Source organism: Hylobates moloch, unplaced genomic scaffold (genome assembly GCF_009828535.3).
Source record: "Hylobates moloch isolate HMO894 unplaced genomic scaffold, HMol_V3 SCAFFOLD_19, whole genome shotgun sequence".
NCBI classification, from domain to species: Eukaryota; Metazoa; Chordata; class Mammalia; order Primates; family Hylobatidae; genus Hylobates; species Hylobates moloch.
In genome coordinates, this window is record NW_026652294.1 from 12,575,021 (window position 1) to 12,597,199 (window position 22,179).

At 45.3% G+C, this 22,179-nt stretch overlaps 1 protein-coding gene across 2 annotated transcripts in view; it reads right to left on the bottom strand.

The window, feature by feature from the left end:
- Nucleotides 1-22,179, bottom strand: part of MORC2 (MORC family CW-type zinc finger 2) — a 43,089-nt gene that overhangs the window by 9,132 nt on the left and 11,778 nt on the right. For both annotated transcript variants that reach the window (XM_032138421.2, XM_032138420.2), the window contains exons 3-17: nucleotides 21,271-21,305; nucleotides 14,891-14,959; nucleotides 14,259-14,349; nucleotides 10,844-10,952; nucleotides 6,362-6,521; nucleotides 6,141-6,252; nucleotides 5,683-5,808; nucleotides 5,008-5,087; nucleotides 4,202-4,284; nucleotides 3,862-3,947; nucleotides 2,307-2,447; nucleotides 2,057-2,211; nucleotides 1,827-1,955; nucleotides 1,178-1,283; nucleotides 725-857 (exon numbers count right to left, since the gene is read on the bottom strand). In XM_032138421.2, the coding sequence (XP_031994312.1) occupies nucleotides 725-857; nucleotides 1,178-1,283; nucleotides 1,827-1,955; nucleotides 2,057-2,211; nucleotides 2,307-2,447; nucleotides 3,862-3,947; nucleotides 4,202-4,284; nucleotides 5,008-5,087; nucleotides 5,683-5,808; nucleotides 6,141-6,252; nucleotides 6,362-6,521; nucleotides 10,844-10,952; nucleotides 14,259-14,349; nucleotides 14,891-14,959; nucleotides 21,271-21,305 (1,615 nt within the window). The remainder of the gene's footprint in view (nucleotides 1-724; nucleotides 858-1,177; nucleotides 1,284-1,826; nucleotides 1,956-2,056; nucleotides 2,212-2,306; nucleotides 2,448-3,861; nucleotides 3,948-4,201; nucleotides 4,285-5,007; nucleotides 5,088-5,682; nucleotides 5,809-6,140; nucleotides 6,253-6,361; nucleotides 6,522-10,843; nucleotides 10,953-14,258; nucleotides 14,350-14,890; nucleotides 14,960-21,270; nucleotides 21,306-22,179) is intronic.

Here is a 22,179-nt window from a genome sequence, read left to right on the forward strand (position 1 = left end):
TACAAAAAATAAAAATGTTAAGTGAATAAGCAATTTAAAAGGAATAAAAGTGGACACATGAAAAATTATGCAATCTTAGAAATATTAAAGAAATTAAATTACAAAACATGCATCTTTGCCTATGAAATTTGCAACAACATTTAAAAATAATGCTCTCATATACTGCTGGTAAATAATAGAAATTAACACATCTCTGGAGGGTACTTTAGAAATAGTTTCAAAAAGCCATAGAATTTTACAATGGACCTTTTAAGTCCTTTAATTTCACTTCTAGAAAGTCATCAAAACAATTATGTGTATGTGTGTGTATTAATATAAAACATATATATGGTATTATCTCCCTATTTCTATTAAAAAATGTATGTGTATTATGTGTAGGTATTCATGAGTTCATGACAAGTTGGAAGGATGTATGGTTAATGATGGTTACCTCTAAGGCAGAATTTTTATTTTCTAGAGTTTTATACATTCTAAATGAATTGGACCACTTTGAAGTATGTAAGCATTTTTTCTTAAGAATAAGCAAGGTGTTATTCTTAAAATAACACTGTTGGCAAACAGTACACGTGGACCTGGAGGTTGGGGTTGGAAAGCTTTGGCAAACACATGTGGGTGAATGGAGGGTAAAACTGAGTCTGAGGGAACAGGAAAGCTACTGAAGTTTCCTATCCCAGGCAAAGCCCTGACACAGGCTGACTTTGCCCAGTGACCATGACCCACGTACCTGAAGGGCCTCCAGCTTCTCCTGCTGCTGGCGAATTTTCTCTGTCAGTTGTTTCTGCTTCTCTTCCTGCGTCTTCATGTCCTTTCTGAATGTTCCCAGGGGAACCTTCTGCTTTTGTTCAGAAGCCTCACACCTGTAGAGAGAATGTACTACAGAGGTCGTGGCAAACAGAGCCCCAAGCTGGGCAAGGACCTTTCTCTTCAGCCAGTCTACACTGTCTGTAACAAGAGCAACCACCTCAGAGTTCCCAATGCACAGAATTAATCATATACACTGCAGGACATACATCTATTTTTACTTCTTGGGCAGCTATTAGGTGCGGCAAGACAGAGATGTAAGGTATGTGCACTGACCTCAAGAAACACAGTGAGTTATTTATCCTGAGAGTAGAGAGAACAGTGAGGGGCAGGGGAGAAAAGTACCCACAATCCCCTTGTTAGAGAATGTGCTCACCGGTCCTGTTCAGGATCAGGGTTCATGGAGCAAACCCAGGTGTCAGGGTAATCTTTTTCCACAGAACTCAGCTGGAAGGGGAGGGTTCTCCATTTCAGACACAAATCTGCAGAGAACAAAAAAACCCCACATATCAGCCACCCCCACCAACTCTGTAATAATCCGGGCTCTTCACAGGCCTACCACAATGATGCTCCAGACTTTGTAGGCAAAGATCTTCACTCGGGCTCCAACTCTGCCTATCCTTAGAGAATGCTAATTCTTCTCAGGGACACTGATTCCAGGAAGGATGGAAACTTAATATGGTGGACTCTTAACACCCCCAGCACCTCTCCCTTCTTTATCAAGATCCTGGCTCAGTCATCCACGCACACCAGAAACCATGTGGTACCAAACCAAGTGAGCCTGGCCTGGCTGCAGCTGGAGAGGCCTGGGAGGACAGATGACCTTCTTTCTCACTCTAGAGGGACAGGTGAAACTCAGCAAAGCCTCAAGACTGAGCTCACAGGGCCATCATCAAACAGACTTGGATCCCTAGGGGACTGTAAGTCCATGAATGTCAGTCAAGTCAGGAGGCTGGCAGGAAGATAGAGAAAAGAGGCTTGTGGGCTGATGGAAATGAGTCGGGGGGTCCAACCACCCAACTCACCACACTGGATGGTGGTGGGGATTTCCATAGCTCTCCGGCGTTTGTAACGCAGCTCACTGGATGGGGGCTGGTTCCAGTTGGCAGAGAGGTAGCCAAACTCATCCCAGAACTTGATGATTCCCCGCTGGGCTGGAGAGCAAACACCAATACATCATGTTAGGAGCCTGCCTCTCTCTCCCTACATTCAGGTGAAGAGAAAAGGCAGAGGCCCAGCAGCCCAGCCCCATTACCGATGGCAATGTCCTTCCAATACTGCGCCAGGTGCTCCCCCATTGCTCGGAGCAGGTGCCGGTACTCCTTGGCATCAGCAAAGTCCTGTTTGTTGTGTGTAGGCTCCAGGACTAGGTAGGGCACATCAACAACCCCAACAACCCCGCCGCATGCCCTACAGGGAGAAAGAGAACAAGCTCTGTCACCCCACTGGCAACACCCTCCTGCCAACTATCCTAGGCTAGACAGCTCTCTGTGGGTAGTACTCACATGCCCCCTTCCAGCTGTGGGCCCACTTTCTCATACATTTTGATCAGCCGGCTACAGTTGTAGATGAACATGCCATCCAGATCCCGGTGTTCAATGTTGACCCCAAAAACAAAATTCAGTTCCTTAGGTTCTTTAAGTGCTCTAAGAAGACAAAAAATTTCAAGCAGATCTACACATCGGCACACAAGCACCATAGTGTTTAAGATGTGTTAAGCTTAAGCTTAAACTTGAGACATGTTAAGCCAAAAGTTTTGTATCTCTATTTGATGTGTAACCTGTTAGACTTGATATGGACATGCGCTGGGCACCAACTCGAAGCATCCCTAATTAAAAACATGAGTGTGGCTTTTTGGCAACAGGGATGGGTTTAAATATGAATGGTTTATTATGAAGCTGCTGCAAATCTGTGCAAAGACAATTATATGGTGGAATAAACACCAGGTTATTGTCATATCTTCCCCAAAATTCCACTAGTGTGATAGTAAATTATTATAATTTTTTTTTTTAGACAAATTATTATAATTTTTTTTTTTTAGTCTCGCTCTGTCGCCAGGCTGGAGTGCAGTGGTGCGATCTCTGCTCACTGCAAGCTCCACCCCCTGCATTCACACTATTCTCCTGCCTCAGCCTCCTGAGTAGCTGGGACTACAGGTGCCCACCACCACGCCCGGCTAAGTTTTTGTATTTTTAGTAGAGACAGGGTTTCACTGTGTTAGCCAGGATGGTCTCGATCTCCTGACCTCGTGATCCACCCACCCTGGCCTCCCAAAGTGCTGGGATTACAGGCATGAGCCACCATGCCCAGCCAATTATTATTATTTTAAAAGGCAAAAATTCACAATAATAAGAAGCATGTGCAAGAAGACACCATCATGTGATTACTATCAATAAAATCTTAGAGCTGAAAAGCAGATGGATGAGGAGTGGACTGACTTGGAAAGAAAAAACCTGAAACCCATGCCTGTGCCAAGGAGGCCAACAAGAGGCAAAACAGTAAATCAAGCCACAGAGTCCAAAGTGGATCCAAACATGGAGGTGGGATAAGCAGGTAACTTAATGATCCAGGACAAATGCTGGTTCTAAATGTAAAAGTATACAACAGTCAATCTCCAGCATTATTCTACATACGTAACCACTGAGGAGTAAATGAGTATGAAAAAATATATACGTAACATAAAAAATAGGGTAGTATCACCAGGTGGTAGAAGTATAAGGGAGTTTAAAAATGTTACTCCTTAAATATTTTATATTTTTCAAGTTTTAAACAATGAGCATTTTATACATCCTTTAAATGAAAAGAAAGAAAAAGGGAAGAAAAGGTAAGACAGTGCCAAAGGATGGTTTTGGTGCTCGAGACGAGGTTGTCAGCCCTGCCCTGTCTTTATGACTCAAAAAAGGGCTGAGAGCTCAGATTAAGACTTCCCTCCTACAGGGGGCAGTTGACAAGCATTTGGCATTAAAACAAAGCAGTCTTGGTGACAGAATAGCAACCTGTCAATAATCAGTCCAAAAGCTACGTCAGTTTAAAAGCTCCAAGGACAGGCCTGGCACTCACCGCTGCTTGGCCTCCTTGATCCTCTTCTTGACATCAGCTTCTCTGCGCAGAGTGATGGCTGTGTTCTGGACCTGTCGCAACATCACCTGCACACACATTGACATCAGGTGAGGGGAGGAGGCACTCTAGGCCACAGCAGGGAATATTGAAACATTACATCTAAAACTTCTCAATTTATCTCAAAGATGTAAAACCACACCTGGAAATTTACTTATCTCTACAGAAAACGGCCCTCACTGGGGACAAACGCAAAAGATGTGTTTTACTTGACCAGGCTCATGGGATATGGGCTCCTAATGCCAGAAATGCTGGAGAACAGCCGCCTGGGCCGGGACCTTACCCTGGAGTCCCGCGTGAGGTCTCCACCTAGGCGTACTTCTAATGTCCGAGCTTTGCTCTCTGCCTCCCGCGCCTTCTCTTCAGCTGAAATCCAGTAGAGAACGTGGTAAGGAATGCAAAGTTTCAAAACTCTTGGTCATCCCTCCTGGATCCACAGTACTGGACACGAAGTGTGTACACCACCAAGGAAAAGAAGAGTGAGGGGAGCTATGGCTGGTGAGCAACGTGAGGGCAGCCTCTGTGCCTGGACGGCACTCAGTTGCAGAAGGAAAACCTGGCATTCAAACCTACCATGGAGGCCCCAAGGAAACTTTACAAATGAACCAGAACAGGTTTAAAAAAAAAAAACAAAAAAACACCTAAGGCAACCAGTTAAACACTCAGCATGAGCTGGAAGCTAAAGAAGTCTTCGGCCAATCACTCTCCAACAAGCAGCTAAGAAACCCTGAGAAGCCCTGAACAGCAAGAGAGCCCTTGAGATGTTTGCCCTGAAGTCAGGAAAAGCAATTTCACAAGTATTTGCACCAGAGAACTGAGTGGGATTCTTCAATTGGGATAAGCCAAAGAGTTGACACTTTTAGGCCCTATAAATGGCAGAAGAAGAGAAAGTGGAGGGTAGAAAGAAGAAATGCTGAGGGAGTTGGCATGTAGTGAAAGGGGCTGCAAAGGAACTGAACTATGTATGCTTCAGGAGACCAGCCTTGTCCCTGAGGTGTGGACTCAGCCTTTTCCCGGAACCCCACTTTGCCCACAAGCAGCATACCCCAGAAGCACACCCCCCAACTCTTGCATCCAGAGTGGCATTACCAATCCTTGCTACATGCTCTGCTTTCTTCACCTCCTGCTCCGCACGGGTCTTGAAACGGCTTGATGTGTACTTGTACATCCTGATCAGTAGAAAAAGCAAGCTGATGGCCCACGCACCAGTGGGGCAGGTGGCACACCCAAGCACAGGAAGCACCCTGCCTTCCTGCCTCCTCCCAAGCTGTGCTGTCCTGGCCCCTCGCGATGAGACAAATCCAAGCTCAGCTCAGCAAAAAGATGCAATTCCTTATTCCACTTGCCCTTAGCCTCCTGCTGTCTTTGATAAGCAACCTCACCATTCACCAGGGGTGTCATTCATCCCACAGCAGAAACAAACCTCAGGAGTAAGCCAAGCCCACTGCTTTCCTATATAGTGTCTAAAGGCCCCTTGGCCCTAAAGCCAAGAGACTCAGACAGCTCACTGAGCCAGGCAGGGCACCCTCCCTGTCACAGAGGCACACACACTCAATGAGCTTAGCCAGCCACCTCCACAGCTGATCTGTCCCTTCCCTAGGACCCAGAACTGACCCTGTGACCAATCACAGGCAACTTAAAGCCCCAAACATAGTCAGCACTGCCAGAGCCTCTTATACAGCATCCCTCCTACAATGCCCCAGAGAAACGTGGCCACATCCTTGACCCACAGGAGACAGCAGGCCAAGGTGCACTGGCCCCTACCTGGGCTTGTACAGGCAGCAAGACAGCCTCTTGGTCTGCACCTTGTGCCCATGGATGAAGATCCTCATCCGGGGATCAATATAGAGCACAGCGGCATAGGCACGGAACGAGCGCCGCTCTGGCTTCCTGGAGAGGGCAAAAACAGAGAAGTGCTGTCACCTGCTCCACAACAGGCCTGACCAAGGGCACAACATCCTCTCTGCAGGCTCTCCACCTTTCCATGTTAGGTACTGACTTCTCCTGCTGCCCTGAACTGGTGCTCCCTTAGTGTGAGCACCACATCCCGCCCCTCTCACGTCCTCAGCACAGGTACCCCACAGGCAACTGACCTGGCCCTACATACTACCCTACCACAGAACAGTGGGCAATGAATGTGCTCTCCCCTCTTTCCCTGAAGCCACCTCCTGACAGCACAAACGCCAGTTCCAGGGCCTCCCTCCCTTCCCAGCCACACTCACGTGCCCTCCGGGGACGTCTCTGCCATCTGGATATCTCTTGGATTTGAGATTATGTCTAGTTCTGGCTCTCCGTTATCCATGAGTTTGAGATTGAAGATGATCACCAATGTTCCTGAGAAACAGAAATCTTTTGTCCTGCCAGATCCCCTGGCCCACCCCCACACTACTTGTGATTCTGGAGCTCCCAGATTCTAGGGGCTACAGGCTCAAAGCCTACTTACCGCTGTCCCCAGGAATCTTCATAAATTGGGTCATCACTTCCTCCTCAGTGCGGAAGGGAGAGTACTTGTAGATGAGTTCTGTCTCAATGGCAAATTTCTCTACATTGTCTGTGACAGGTTCCCGGGTCCGAGCATTCCAGGTGGGCAGTGGGACTATCACCTGTGGAGTAAACATGAGCAGGCACTTTAAGAGAAGCCCCAGAACAGCCTTCCTCCCAAATGTGCATCTCTCTTGTCCTTCCCCACAGTAGCTCCACACTGCCCTGTAGGTGAGGCCCAAGCTCCACAGCCTGGCACCAGAGGCTCTGTGAGCTTCAGGGCTTCTGCCTCTTCCCAAGACTCAGCCACACAAGACTACTTCCTTCAGGATATGTTGGTTTATGTGCTTAGGGTCTCTGCATGAGAAGTTCCCTGCTTGGGACGTCCCTGGTCATTTTCTTAATTTGGTAAAAATTCTACTCTTGCCACTAGGGAAAATATATTTGCAATTATCTAGTGAATCAGTAAATACACATAACATAACCTAAAACTCAGCAATTCCACTCACCCCAGGAGAAACTTTTGTACATATGTACCAGTAAACATGTACAAAAATAAGCCAGGCCTGGTGCAGTGGCTCATGCCTGTAATCCCAGCACTTTGGGAAGCCGAGGTGGATGGACTGCCTGAGCTCAGGAGTTCGAGACCGGTATGGGCAACATGGTGAATCCCCGTCTCTACTAAAATACAAAAAATTAGCCAGGCGTGGCAGCGTGCATCTGTAGCCCCAGCTACGCGGGAGGCTGAGACGGGAGAATTGCTTGAACCTGGGAGGCGGAGGTTGCAGTGAGCTAAGATCGCGCCACTGCACTCCAGCCTGGGCAACAGAGCAAGACTCCATCTCAAAAATAAATAAATAAATAAAAATAACCCAAATATCCATTCTAGAGCAGCCAAATTAAACTGTACAATGGAATACTACGTAGTGATACAAATGAACTAACTGCTACTAGCATCAACATGAACAACATAAACACAGTGTTAAATGAAATAGGATACAAAAAATACCTACAGTAAGAGTCCATTTCTAAAAAATTCACAAATAGGCAAAACTAAACTATTATTTAAGAATGCAGGCCGGGCGCGGTGGCTCACGCTTGTAATCCCAGCACTTTGGGAGGCCGAGGCGGGCGGATCACGAGGTCAGGAGATCGAGACCATGGTGAAACCCCGTCTCTATTAAAAAAATACAAAAAATTAGCCGGGCGTGGTCGCGGGCGCCTGTAGTCCCAGCTACTCGGAGAGGCTGAGGCAGGAGAATGGCGTGAACCCGGGAGGCGAAGCTTGCAGTGAGCCGAGATTGCGCCACTGCACTCCAGCCTGGGCGACAGAGCGAGACTCCGTCTCAAAAAAAAAAAAAAAAAAAAAAAAAAAAAGAATGCATACAAGGGTGACAAACTATAGTGAAAAAGAAGGAAATCATTATCACAAAAGTTACCTGAAGGCAGTTCCTTCAGGGGCACAACAAGAAATATGACTGGCGAGGGCACACAGGACACTTCTAGCATCAGTCTGTGATGGTGGCAACACAGGTGTTGGCTTTAAAATTGTCCTCTGAACTGCACCAATATTTCAATACACTCTTCCATTTATGTGGAATTTAATTTAAATAATGTCTAAGTGATGTTTTAAAAAAATCTTACTCTTTCTTCAAAAACCCAACCTCGTATGCCACTTTCCCAGAGGCTCCTCCCTCCGTGGTTATGAGGCCGCAGCCCTTGCAGAGCCCTGCAGATGGTTGCCTGAAGGATTTCCTCTGCAGAGCAGGCCAGACTAAGCACCTCAGGGGTTCAAACCCTTAGGAAAAAGGGACTCTGTAACCTTAACAAGTGCTGGGGTGATAAACTTTAAGAGTTCTGAAACATTTTGCTGGTTTTTTTTTTTTTCTGAGACGGAGTCTTGCTCTTGTCGCCCAAGCTGGAGTGCAATGGCACGATCTCGGCTCACTGCAACCTCCACCTCCTGGGTTCAAGTGATTCTCCTGCCTCATCCTCCCAAGTAGCTGGGACTAGGCGTACACTGCCACGCCCAGCTAATTTTTGTATTTTTAGTAGAGACGGGGTTTCACCATATTGGTCAGGCTGGTCTTGACCACATGATCTGCCCGCCTCAGCCTCCCAAAGTGCTGGGATTATAGGCATGAGCCACCGGGCCCGGCCCATTTTGCTGGTTTCTAAGAAGCCTTGTGCTGCAAGTATTCAACCCTAGGGCTGGTCTGGACACATTCCTCCTCAGCTGAAAATGATCTTATTTTGAAATCTTGGCTGAGTTTGCACTAGAGTACAATCCAAAATAGCGACCTTCTAGCACCAAGTAAGGAAAAAATCTCAACCTAGCCTTTCCACCACGGGAACTGAGTTCCATTTGTGTTCTATAAACCTGTACCTCACTATGCCTCCCAATATTCACAGCTGTCCCAGGTGACAATGGTATCACTTTAAACATTGGCGTTCACTCCCATGGGCACCCCATCCCTCCCCTCAGGAATACTTCTTCAGTTTCAATGGTACACTTGCCCAGTTTTCTTCCTACCTTTCTGGTTACCCCTTTGTCCCTTTGGCCCCCTTCTCCTCTCCCTGACCTTTACACATTGGCATGCTCTAGGTCCCAGGTCCTCTTCTCACTCTATTCTCTCCATTAGGTGACCTCATTTGCTACCAAGAATCCTGAAGTCCCAGACTTCCCCCAAATGCCAGACCCAGACTTCACTTTGCATGTCCAGAAGCAGGTTACACTCTTCCCCTCCGTACTTCCCCTCTTCATTCTTCCCAACTCGAGACCCCACTCCCCAACTGCCACAGCAGAACCTATGAGTCATCCATGACTCCCCCCCTTCACTTTCGCCTTCTACTAATCAATCAATCACCAAATCTGTGGGTCCCACATCCTAAGGAGATGGAAACTCCATGTATTTATCTCACCTCCCTTGGGCGAGTACTGCCAAGCTACAGAGCCTGGGCCTCTCAACTGGAACACTCCAACACTCACCCTAACCTTTCCAACCCAATCACCACACAATCGCTACATGGACCTTCTTAAAAGAATCTGATACTGGCACATCCTTGCTTAATAAAGCCCCACACATTCATCAAGGCCCCGAGGTCAAGCCTAACCTGGCCCTCTCTGGTCTCCAAAGACCACCACCTTTCTCCAGGTGGCCCTGCAGCCAAGTCCCCTCCCACAGCCCTCAGGGCCTTAAGCAGGCTGCTTCTACTGACTTCTATACCCTCCTGTCACCATCCTCAGTCCTGTATCAGGAAACATTCCTGAAAACCCCAACCCAGGCTGTATTTTCCTATCCTACTTCTCCTAGAAGCCTGCTCTTTCCAGCTGCCATGCTTCTCTCACTCAAGTATGCAGAATGAACTCACATACCACACCAAAAAGGCAAACAAACCCACTGGCTTGCTATGTAATGATGGAAGGCCTACCATTCCCTACCTGAACAAGTTTGCTATAATTAAGTCTCAGATCTAAACAGAACCAGAACAAATTTAATCACAGCTAATCAACACAGATGAATTAAATTGTAAGTTTGAATTCAATTACCTGCTTCTGTGGAAGTTGTGGATTTCTTTCTACAGAACCTCTTAGCCCCCTTCTTTCAAGCCCTGGCCTCCATGTCTTACATAGGAAAGGAGATAAGAGTCCAGTCTGAGGCTGGGTAGTCCACAGAGCTGCCCTGGATCCCCCATAATCAGGGGGCACAGACTTCACCAGAAACAGCTCTGCAGATATCTGAGCCACAAGGAGAATCAGCCAAATGTGTGTTTAGCTTACACAGTCAATTACTAAAATGATTTAAACTCAGAATATTCTGAATTCATTAGTCCTTCCTTCCAGCATAGCAATAATCACTGGGGCTGTGTAGCAGCCACTCCCAAGGTGAGATCCAGAGCATCAGCTCTATTTTCCTGTTTTCCATACACTCACTTGCTTTACTACCTGCCCAGGCTTTCTCTAGGTATCTGAGTCATAGTTTCTGACATAGAGTAAGTAACACATTTCCTCAAAAGGAAAATGAGCTCATAGCACATTCCACAAAATCACCATCAAATAGGAAAGACACCATGATCAGGGAAGCCCAAAATACTCCCCCTGATAAAACAATGCTCCATGGTAACACTCCCCCCAAGATGGAATTCAAGTGGCAGATCTAGAGGAGCTGCAAATCCAACTCTTAATTCCTGCCACTTGACAGTCTCATTCTCAGAAACAGTTGTTCTCTGAAGTGCTCTGAGATTTTGCTTCCTCTCACATTAAAGTTATCTACCTTAACCCCTCAACCAATTCATCCAGCCAGCTAACTGCGTAACAATTAGGGGGGATGTGCTCCAATCCTGCAACCCCAGAGAGTCTAGCATTGCAAACAACCTATGAAAACTGCCTGGGCAGACTCAGGAAATGGGGACTGGTGATTCAGACCATGAAGATGGGACCTACTTCATCAATGCCCTCTTCCTCATGAAAGGTGCGAGACAGGAAGAGGCAGGTCATGGTGTCTTCCTTCTTGGTGAACAGGATAAAATCCTTCCCAATGCGCATTGAGCCCCTGAAAAGGAAGCAGAAATATTTTGTTCTCCCAGGGAGTCAAAAGCTCATCTGCAAAAGAAATCAATCCACTCTGGACATGATTGAAAGTGCTGTTGGAGGGCTCTCCTAAATGCCTCCCCAGGTCCCAGGACTGTGTGCTGAGTTCCACAGCCCTTGTTCCCTCTCCATCCCCCAACACTCCTTCCTCTGCTTTTCCACAGGCCTGTAACTCCTTAGTCTTTACTTAAAATATTCTCAACCACACCATACAGGGTTCTCTCACCACCCTCCTAGGGCGGGCTCATGGCAGACCACCAGCCCCAGGTTAGTCTCACTCCCCCCACAATGCTAAAGAGTAACCCTGCTGTCTTTGAGCTCTTGGTTCATCCCAGCCACATGAGAGGTGCTGTGCCCTCTGACTGTACCACCAACAGACTTTAGTAGCTGGTACCCTCAACACGTCATCTTCCATGCTGACCACACCCAGTTCCCACCGTGTCCTTTCTCAGCTGACACAAACTCCCTCCAATCACGAAACGGCAGCAGCACTGTCAAGTGAAAAGCCCAGTGCCTATACTCACAAGCCCGAAAAAACACCAGTATGAACCCAAGGCGCAGCAATACGGAGGGGCTAATAAAATATAATTCTTGACCACAGGATTCAAGGATGCCTGTAATTAGCTCATGTCCAATAACTGGAGCCATCTCCTGTCCCAGAATTGTTTTGCCACCTCAAGCTCATTATGACACAGGCAGCTCCCTGCTTTTGGACGCAAGTGGTTTCTGGGAACTGTGCCTTGAGGCTGATTTCCAAAAGGCAAAAATCTGAATGGAATCAACTGCTTCCTTCCTCTGGCCACGTTAAGCCGGCTAAGGAGCAGGCAGGGACAGGCCTTTCCAGGCAACGTGGGGCAGGGCAGAAGCGTGAAGCACCAGCAGGGGGACTGCCCTCTGAACAATGGGGCTGTTCAGCTCCTTTCTTCCAGCAGCTTCTGGAGTTTTATGGCTATTATCTCATTAGTCTTTATAACACCCCAGGGAGATGATGGAGGTGGAAAGCCTCATTACTCTCTTCTGTGTACCAATACAAACCAGACTGGCATGCCAAGCACACAAATGAATGTCATGCCCCATTTCCCCAAACACTCAGGAAAACTCCCAGGACACTATTCAAAGATACCCTGGGGGCTGCCAAGTCCTAGTTCTCCTCCTCCAGTACCCAAAGTGCTGGCAATGCTCCTTGCCCCGACAATTTCACACACCACCTCCTCCTCCTTCCCTAAAGCGTACGGGGAGCAAGTAAGGCACGTTATCTTGCCTTCTGTCAAAGCATGCCCTTGCCCTAATTTGGCAAAAACTCTCACTTTGTGCCTCTATCTTCCTTCTGTCTTTGATTCTGACTTTAGCCTCTGAATAGCAAAAGCCCCAAATATCACTTCTCTACTGGCTTCCTTGCTTCTCAGCCCTATTCTCCCCACAAATCACCTTCTCCTGAAACTTAATTCAACTTCTGAACTGGTTTCAAGATGATTTTACTGTCTACTCTGAACACTAGATGGCTCCATCTCAATGGGACCTTCACAAAAGTCTTCCACTGAAATATGCTAATAACACTCAACTTCTATATGCTTTCCTTCCCAGTCTGCTAACTACTTTGAGAGTCACATTTCATTTGCTTCTGAACCTCACTCTGCAAAGAACAATGTCAGAGGTTAGAACCCCATTTTCTAGAGTAAGAAACAGACATTCAGGGAGGTGAAATGGCTTGCCTGAGGCCATTAAGAAACAGACATTCAGAGAGGTGAAATGGCTTGCCTGAGGCCACAGAACTGACAGAACCAGGTAGGAGGAGGCTGACCTACAATCTAGATGAAAAGTCAGGGCTTCCCCTGATTCTAGGAGACCTCAGTTTTGGGGGATTTAGATAACCTGCATCAGAATCATATGATTACAGGTGATTCATTTCATCTGTGAAAAACAGACTCCTAGCCCCTACCCAGATCCACTGAATCAGGCCAGCAATCTGCCATGGAAACATCAAAGGAGGAGAAATAAAGGCAGAAACCAGGCTCTCACAGCAATGATAGCATGTAATCCTTAACCTACTTGGTATGCATTATCATCTCAATTTACAAAGGAGGAAGCTGAGGCTTAGAGACATAGTAGCTGAAGTGAGATTTGAACCTTAGCTTGTCATTTAAGTGAAATGCACAGCAGTTCCATTTTGCAGTCAGAAAGACCTGGTTCCTACCCTAGCGCTCCACACATAGGCATTTTTATGCCTTTGGGAAAGTAACTTCACCCTTATAAACCTCAATTTCTTCATCTGAAAATGAGAATAATAGTATCTACAACCTCATAGGGCTATCATGAGGATTAAATGAGATCATTTCGTGTGCCTGGCACATGGTAAGCGTCTGTTATTACCATTTGGTTCCTGCCCTGAAAGACAAATCACAAAGTCCAGATACCAGGTCCTGATTTCTTCAGAAGTACTCTCTTTCTTCTCCATACGCCCAAAGCACACTGCACACAAGGCCCAACTGATGCTGCTGACTGATCAAACCACCACCCTCTCTCAAACAAAACAACACGTTTCCACGACAAGACTGGAAACGTGACTCACAATTCCATTTGCACAAACTCCAATTCCACTAAATCTTATTCCATCCAAAGGTATGTACAGCTGGAAGTGAGCGTTTCAGAAATAGAAACCTTTCTCTTGGGGCTTCACTCAAAACCAGAACAACACATTCCAAACACTAACCAAGTGGGAACCAAGGCTAAGAAAAAGTCCCATGGGATTTGAAGACATTAGGTAGGTCCCTGCTATAAGGGCCTTGCAGTACATTCAGCATCCTCTGGGACGGTGGGCTCACATCTCTCTTCCTTACCCTGGATCCCCAGTGCCTGGCACAAAGCATGACATGCAGCAGGTGCTCAGGGAACACTGCTGCACAGTAAGGCGACCCCTTCATCATCTCAGATACATCCCAACACCACAAGAGAGTCACTCACATCCTTGACCACAGGGTAAAAATAAGAATTTTCAACAGGAGAGGTGCAGTTCTAGAGCACTGTGCCAAGAGAAACGTACAGCCTCTCCTGCCCTGTTTTTGGATGTTCATACTTTTCAATCTGTGGAGCAAACTCAGCTGGGAACAGCTGGTAAGCTACTCCAAAAACCACCACTTTCTGACTTTCTTCCAGTTCCAGAATTATAGTCAATAGAGGGACAAGGAGAAGGAAAGTTTTCATCCAAGAGCAGCAGGACAGCATTGCTGGATTTTGTTTGAGCCCTGTGACAAGCTTCTAATATACCTACGATTTTAACCCATTCCCGTACTGCCCAATCTGAGTAGACTCAGGTGTTCGCTTGGCCGACTTCCCAAACTGGATCACACTGGCAGCATCACCTGAAAGGGCAGACACAAGAGAAAGTGAAAAGTTTGCATTTCTTTCCCAGGGTCCTCAAAGTCAAAGGTCTGAGCCTTGTTAAATCCAAGCAGGGGTGTGTATCTGCTGAAAACCTCTCTCCAAGGAAATTCACCACCATGAAGCACATGGAGGCACAGCTTTGCCTGGCCTGTCGGTACCTCCATCACTGTGACCTATGTTCTATTCCCAGAATGTGGTAAGACAGCTAGGGGAGGCCTCTGTAGGTCCAGCTCGAGAATGTTGTGCAAGCTGATAAATACAATGCCAAGAGACAGGTAATCTGATTGACTTAAGATTGCCTTTCAGATCCTATCTCCCATGTTAGGACAAGACCTGGCAAATACATTAGTAGAATTAAGCCTGAGATGTTGCAACAGACTTCTTACTCCCCAGGTGGATCTTCTAGACATAACATTGGAGGCAACAGAAAAACAAGTTCACATAATAAGTATTTTGTAAAAATGGTTACATCGCACCCCCCTACCCCCCACCCCACAAAACAATAATCTCATCACTTACTTGGATCCATTCCTGCTCCATCATCCAAAAAGCAAAGCATAAATCCTCCTCGAAGGTCCTCTCGTCTTTCTGTAAAAGAAGCAGCTGCCATTACTGGGCCGTTACCCACCGGAGGGTAGCAACATGCCTATGATCAGAAGGCAGATCAATGTGAAGCTTGGTCCAAAAAGGTCAGGTCAAGCCTAAGCTTTCTATGCTGGTGTGAATTAAACTTCAGGGTCCTTGAGGTTGCAAATTCCCATCCAAGGTTCTCCAATGTTTTCTAGTTCATGACAATGCTTGGGAGAACCTATGAAGTCAGGAATATCTGGTCCAGCATCTAATCATACCCACCACCACTGAATATGCACATACCTCACACATAACTCAATCATCCTATCCTTCTGCTCGCTCCACCTGGATTACTATCACTTCTGCCCTATGCCACAGACCCCAAGCACTAAAGTACTCCAACTACCACACACCGTACTTTATCAATACTGCTCAAACTCAACAGGATGCCTCCTTTGTGAATTAAGTCTGGGGTAGCCTTCAAAGTGATGAAACCAGACATGGTATGGGCACAGCAGTGGAAGCTGCTATCTAAAAGATGAAGTACTGTGTCTATACATGATCATCCCCAGGCTGACTGGCATTCTGGGCTATCTGCATTTACTGTCATATCCCCTGCTAGCTATGGTCCTTGAATGGGCTCCCCGACCCAATAGTGAGAAGGCACACGGTACAGTGTGGAGGTGCCTCGTTCCTAGCTGGACCTGCCTGATGGGAAGAAGGAATGGTCCTTTGACAATAAGATGCACAGCAGCTGTGGTGGGGTTTCCTGGCCAACAGAAAAGGAACACAATAAACTATGGCTGCCATTCCAGTGAAAAGAACCTCTTCTCTCAGCAGTTGTCTTCTGCGGCAGCAAGTGGTTAACTGAAAGTGGTCTGGGTCCAAGCATGTCATGGTCAATGGAGAAGCGATTCCCGAATATGGAAACAGGCTAGACTAGCTTCCAAGCTGCCTTTTGACCCAATGATGAAGACTAGGTGAGCAAAAGAGAAACCAGCCTTGGAATCAAGGAAGTTGGTAGACACGAAGAAGAGAAGGATGTAAGGCAGAGGTATAGGCAGGAGACCCACACAAGCCAAGCAAGCCAACTTCCCATATAGATGTCATTCAGTCTACTGACTGGCACAGGGATAAAGGTAGTATTTCTAAGAGGAAAGAGGTCTGTGTAAGGTACTACAAGGGCAAGCCCAAGGCTGCTCTAGAGCCTGGTCCCTGATGATTTTTGAATCCCCACCAAGCTTCAGTTAACCAATTTTGTACAACTATCTAAGCTGAGAAATCTGTTTTAAATGTTCTTTGTCCTTTCTTCAGGCTAAAAATTCAAGTGAGTAGGGACTGCTCTCTGTTAAATAGACTTATTAATGTAAATTAAAATGCTAATTTTTTTTTTTTTTTTTTTGAGATGGAGTCTCACTCTGTTGCCCAGGCTGGAGTGCAACAGCGCGATCTCGGCTCACTGCAACCTCTGCCTCCCAGGTTCAAATGACTCTCCTGCCTCAGCCTGGAGAATCAGTAAGGCTATAAACCACAGAGATTTTTGAGTACCACTCAGCGTTCAGGAAGCTGAACATTAATTACAAGTGCTTCTTGAAAGTACAAGGTGAGCATCTTCCTGGAAGTACTACTGGTTAGATAAAATTTCTCCTGGTGGCAGTGCCTCTAATCAAGAGTCTGGGGAATCCAAATGAGATGTGGCAATCAAGAATAAGTACAATAAAAGTCCAAAAAGGCTTCAAAATTTCCATCTGGAGGAAGCCAAGTGTCATATGGAGACTCAAACTGGGTCAGGTACAGAGAATGGTAAAAGTAGCATTCTAAACCTAGCCAAGAGCCATTTGCTGTACACTACAGCCACAAAATGTGCATGAAGGCTCTGCTTTGGGATCTAGAAATTGATTCAAGCCAAGCACCTCTGAAAACTCCCCAAGAACTACTGGCATTCTTTGGACACTGCCTAAGAAGTTACTTTCTAGGCCCTTGTGTTAGGACAGAACTCTCAGGCTGCTTTAGCATACAATCATCAGTTAACTGTGGGGCTGGCATCTTTTTCTGGCTCCAGGACTTCATTTCAAAGCTTTTTCGTGTAGTTTAAAGGGTAAGAGATGACACTGGGGGGATCCTCCTGGCTACATAGTAACTGACAGCCTATAAATGGCTAGTAGTGTCTAGGTCCATGGTCACATGCAATACTGCCTCAGGGTCAGGAAAGACTAAGAGAGCACTGACTTCTTCAACTTTGTAAACAGACAGTGTGGTCTCTTCACCTTGTTCTAATGCTTATGCCAATCACTTGTTTATTTAATGACTACTTAGTGATCAGCTCTTCTGTGCCTGGTTATGATGAGGACAAGAGCAGTGAACAGTACAGATGGGATCACTGTCTTCATGGAGTTTACATCTAATGGATTCTACTGCCTGCAGCAGATAAGCTAGGAAGTAAAGGACAGGAGGGTTTAAGCTGAAGGAAGCTTAGAAAAGTATTGGCTAGAGCAAAATGTAGTATGGGTAAGAATTATCCAAAGAGCTTGTGAAAATAGATTCTGGGCTCCCCCTGGATAGTCTGTGTAGGTCTGAGGTGGGGCATTCGCATTTCTAACAAGTTCCAACATGATATTGACAACATCTGTGGGTGGGCCACCCTTTGAGAAGCACTAAACTAGAGCAAGCAAGAACTTGAAGGCGTCCTTGCTCAAAACTATCTCCTCATATATTCCACCATAGAGATAGATTCCTATCACCTGATATTTAATCAGTCAACTGAGTGATATCTGAAGCCTCTGAAGATAAAGGAGGGGGACGCTTCTGGATGAAAAGTCTAAGCAGCTGGGGGTTGTATGTTCCCTGCCTCCCATCACACATCTTGAAAGTTAAGACAGAGAAGGCAAAGCTGAACTGCCTGCTTTGCAGCTGTGCTTCATATCCTGGGAACAGCTCTGTAAGACTGTCAGAGCCAATCTGAAAGTCTGCACATCTCCCAAAATGGCCAAGTCTGGCTTCTCCAAGCCAGACATTCCTCATCTAACTCCCACTGGGAAGAAGAAAGAAAGAAAGCAGGAAAAGACAAAAGATGTCAAATGGAGCTATACATCCAAAAGTCAAAGGTGATAAAATAATGGTGTCCCTAGGAGAGGCTGTAATAAAATGACATCTAAGTTCTTCATCATACTCTGCAATCTGTTTGAGCAGTATTAATTGCAGTTTCATTTGCTCCAGTTTTCCATGTGTTAATCATTGCCCTTGCATCACAAAAAGGATCTTTCTTCCAAGGAGGTGGCACTACCTACCCCAGAAGGTCAAGAAAGTCAACAAAAACAGTCTGCTTATGACAGGCATATTATGGTCTATAATAATAATCCAACTAATAATAATACGCTTTGGGTAAATGAACACCTCTACACTTTGAGAGGCTGGCTCCTTTTTTGCCCTTTTTAGGTTTAAAAATGGTCTTTCAATGTGACTTTGTGGTGACTTCAAACTACATCTGATGTTTGGGAAGATTTCCAAGTCCAGTTATCAATCTAGTTGCAGAAGTGGAGATAAGAAAATACTTTCCCCCATGAACTAACAAGAACTTTATAGTATTAAGATTATTACTGGCCACGCGCATCGGCTCAGCCTGTAAGCCCAGCACTTTTGGGGGCCGAGGCAGTCGGATTACTTGAGCTCAGGAGTTTGAAACCAGCCTGGGCAACATGGTGAAAAAATATACATACAAAAATTAACCGGGCATGGTGGTGTGTGCCCGTAGTCCCAGCTGCTTGGGAGGCTGAGGTAGGAGGATCACTTGAGCCCAAGAGGTGGAGGTTGCAGTGAGCCGAGACAGCACACTGCATTCCAGTCTGGGTAAAAAAAAAAAGATTGCACTGACTGATTTCTCCTGTTGAATGTGTTAATAAGGACCTGTGGTAGAAAAGTGTAGGGTTAAAGATCCCTCAGCAAAGAATCCCAATCTCCTGGTACTTGAAGTAAATCAAGTCTTTTTCCAAAATGCTATGGTGCTTAGTGCTTCTATCACACCATTTAATCCTTAACTGTCTTGACTGTTCCCTCAAGATCTAGTTATTGTTCTCTAATTATCTGTAGTGCACTAATTGTCTCTCCAATTAAAGACTAAGTTCTTAAAGCAAAGACCCCCATCTCATCCTCTCTGGACATTTCCCAAAGCATAACAGGAGTTGTACTGAGCACAGAATAAAGACACACACTGGGTCCTTTTTCATTTAAATTGAAATCCAACTTCATTCTGAGAGTCAGGAACTAAATTTCCTTGCTGAAATTTACCCACCAAATGTAGTAGGAGAGGGCAGAGATGATCTTTTTTAAAAAACATCTTCCAAGTAGACTTGACCGTTATGATTTGTACCTTCAACATCACTTGGAGAAGAGGCCCATTCTGTGCTTTATCATCTGTGCACTGATTAAATGAGCCCTATTTTTCCAGCGGTAGCTGTTACCACTCCTGAGAAAGCATGCTCAGATGTAAGACACATGCTTTGGCTTGAAAAGGCACCTCCAACTGGCCTGAGCATTTTTTTTTTTTGAGACGGAGCTTTGCTCTTGTTGCCCAGGCTGGAGCGCAATGGTGCGATCTTGGCTCACGGCAATCTCCGCCTCCCGGGTTTAAGCGATTCTCCTGCCTCAGCCTCCTGAGTAGCTGAGATTATAGGCATGCACCACCACGCCCGGTTAATTTTGTACTTTCAGTAGAGATAGGGTTTCTCCATGTTGGTCAGGCTGGTCTCAAGCTCCCGACCTCAGGTGGTCTGCCCGCCTCAGCTTCCCAAAGTGCTGGGATTACAGGCATGAGCCACCACGCCCATCCCTGGCCTGAGCATTTAGTAATCATCTTCTAACATTCTTTTCCTGTGTGCCCCTATTTCCTGTTACTTTCTTCTAGAAAGAAAAGAAGCCTTATTTTTACCACTTTGGCAGAGCCTTTTGAACAAAAGGCTTTCAGAATTGAAGCAGTACAGCTGACTTTTAGCTGCTCTGAGGATTTTCTTTGCTCCAAAGTATAGCAGACATGAGAAATTCATCAAATCTGGGGCAGATTCTTCATAATTATATGACATTAGTGGTTCTGAGAATTACTACTTAGTTGTGTGCTTGTTCCCTTTCATCAAAAGGGTCCATGAAGAGGGGTTATTTCATTCCCATATAAACACACAGACTTCTCAGAACCTAGTCCATGCTACTCAAAATATCACCTCACATATTTCAGAGGATTTCAGAAAAGTCTGTCAGAAAAAAACACATCACACTAGTCAAATTGTATTTAAAAGCTGTCTTTTGGCCAGGTGTGGTGGCTCACACCTGTAATCCCAGCACTTTGGGAGGCCGAGGCAGGCAGATCACCTGAGGTCAGGAGTTTGAGACCAGCCTGGTCAACATGGTGAAACCCCGTCTCTACTAAAAATACAAAAAATTAGCCAGGCGTGGTGGTGGGTGCCTGTAATCCCAGCTACTTGGGAGTCTGAGGCAGAAGAATTGCTTGAACCTGGGAGATGGAGGTTGTAGTGAGCCAAGATCGTGCCACTGCACTCCAGCCTGGGCAACAGGGTAAGACTTCGTCTCAAAAAAAAAAAACAAAAAAACAGCTGTCTTCCTCCATTCTGCTTTCAAATTTTTAGTATTCAAATGTCTAAAAAAGGTGCCAGTACAAATACCAGGCAGAAAGCAAACTATTAATTAGTTAATTAATTAATTAAAAGGCCAGTGACTGTTGCACTCACTCTAGGAAAAGGAGAAGATCTTACTACAAAACAGCAGAGCCAAATATGCAAAACGAAATAGGATGTTGACAGGTGTAAATTCCAAGCCAAGCAGCCTTCCTTTCTGACACCTCTGAGAACTCAGCAAATCTCAGAGCCAATCCAGTTACTGCTATTTTCTGCAACTGATACCAGCAATTCTCCAAGCTGAGACTAGTGCTCACCAAGAGTTCAAAACAAAGTGGCCTCCAACAAGATCTCTCCTTGGCTGCAGGTACTACAAACCTTGTTCACCTATTAACTCCTACTAGTAAAATAACTTTGTCATTTCACTCTCTACTCTTCCACTCCATCACTTCCATAACTCTACTGGTAGCTATTTACATAGATTTGGATACCTTGTGTTAGCTTCTTGAAACCAATATTCTTGGTTTCTATGCCCGACCAGAGCTGACCATACCTGACTACAGCTGCCCTTTTTCTTCCTATGACCTGGAATAATATGCTATCTTCCCAGGCTCCCGAATCCGGTTATTTCCCACTCAATTCTTCTTAGGCACAGTAATAAATGCATTAAGATGAACTAGACATTAGAAGGACTAAAGCCTGACTTACCTGCATAAATATCTATTCTGGTGGCATCAGCATCTCTGCAAAGTTAAAAGAATCATGTGAATTAATATGAAATATCAACCATCAAAATGCATAGTGATTTGAGTAGAATGCAGAGTATTTTGAGTCTGTTTTCAGGAAGCCATACAGAAATTCTATAGACATTTAGAATATTTTTTACTATTATACTTGACAACACAATTTTCTTTATATATCTGTAAAACATTTCTGAAGCCCCAAATTACTGAAGATAATCACATGACATGGGGCCTAGATATTTTTTTTTAATCCTGATTTTGTGGTAAAAACATCTATAGGATAAGCAAGAATATTTCCCTTTATACCCTTAGAAATGATTCAAATATATGTTTTTCTCACTCATTTGATTGCAATCATAAAAAGATGTTCCAATAACTTGTCCATTTTTTCTTCTCATCAAGATTTTAAGAAAAAAGGAAAATAATCTCCCACAAAACCTGTGAAAAATCACTTCTCATGGTATACACACTGCAGTCAGCAGACTGATTCCTGAGCCCATAATCTTAACCTCCCTAACCTTGAAAGGAAGTTGGGATACCTCTGCCCCATTAGACTCCAACCATTGGCTGAAATTATACAGATTCAGTTATCAATGAAGACTTCCATAAAGGCTCAGAAGTAATTTAGTCCAATTCTGCCAACTGCAGGCAAAGAAAATGAAACCGTTTCATTGGTTTTACATGCAAAAAAATCCACACAGCTCTACATATACCTATTCTCAAATATCTAAAACATTTTCAAATATGAGCGATACTGGCAAAATGTATACACAAGTAAGAATACATACTCCTAAGAATCTCTATTTTACCATATGATACACAAAAAAGCAGCCTGCCACCACACATCATGGTCTCACTAAATTAACAAGTGGCA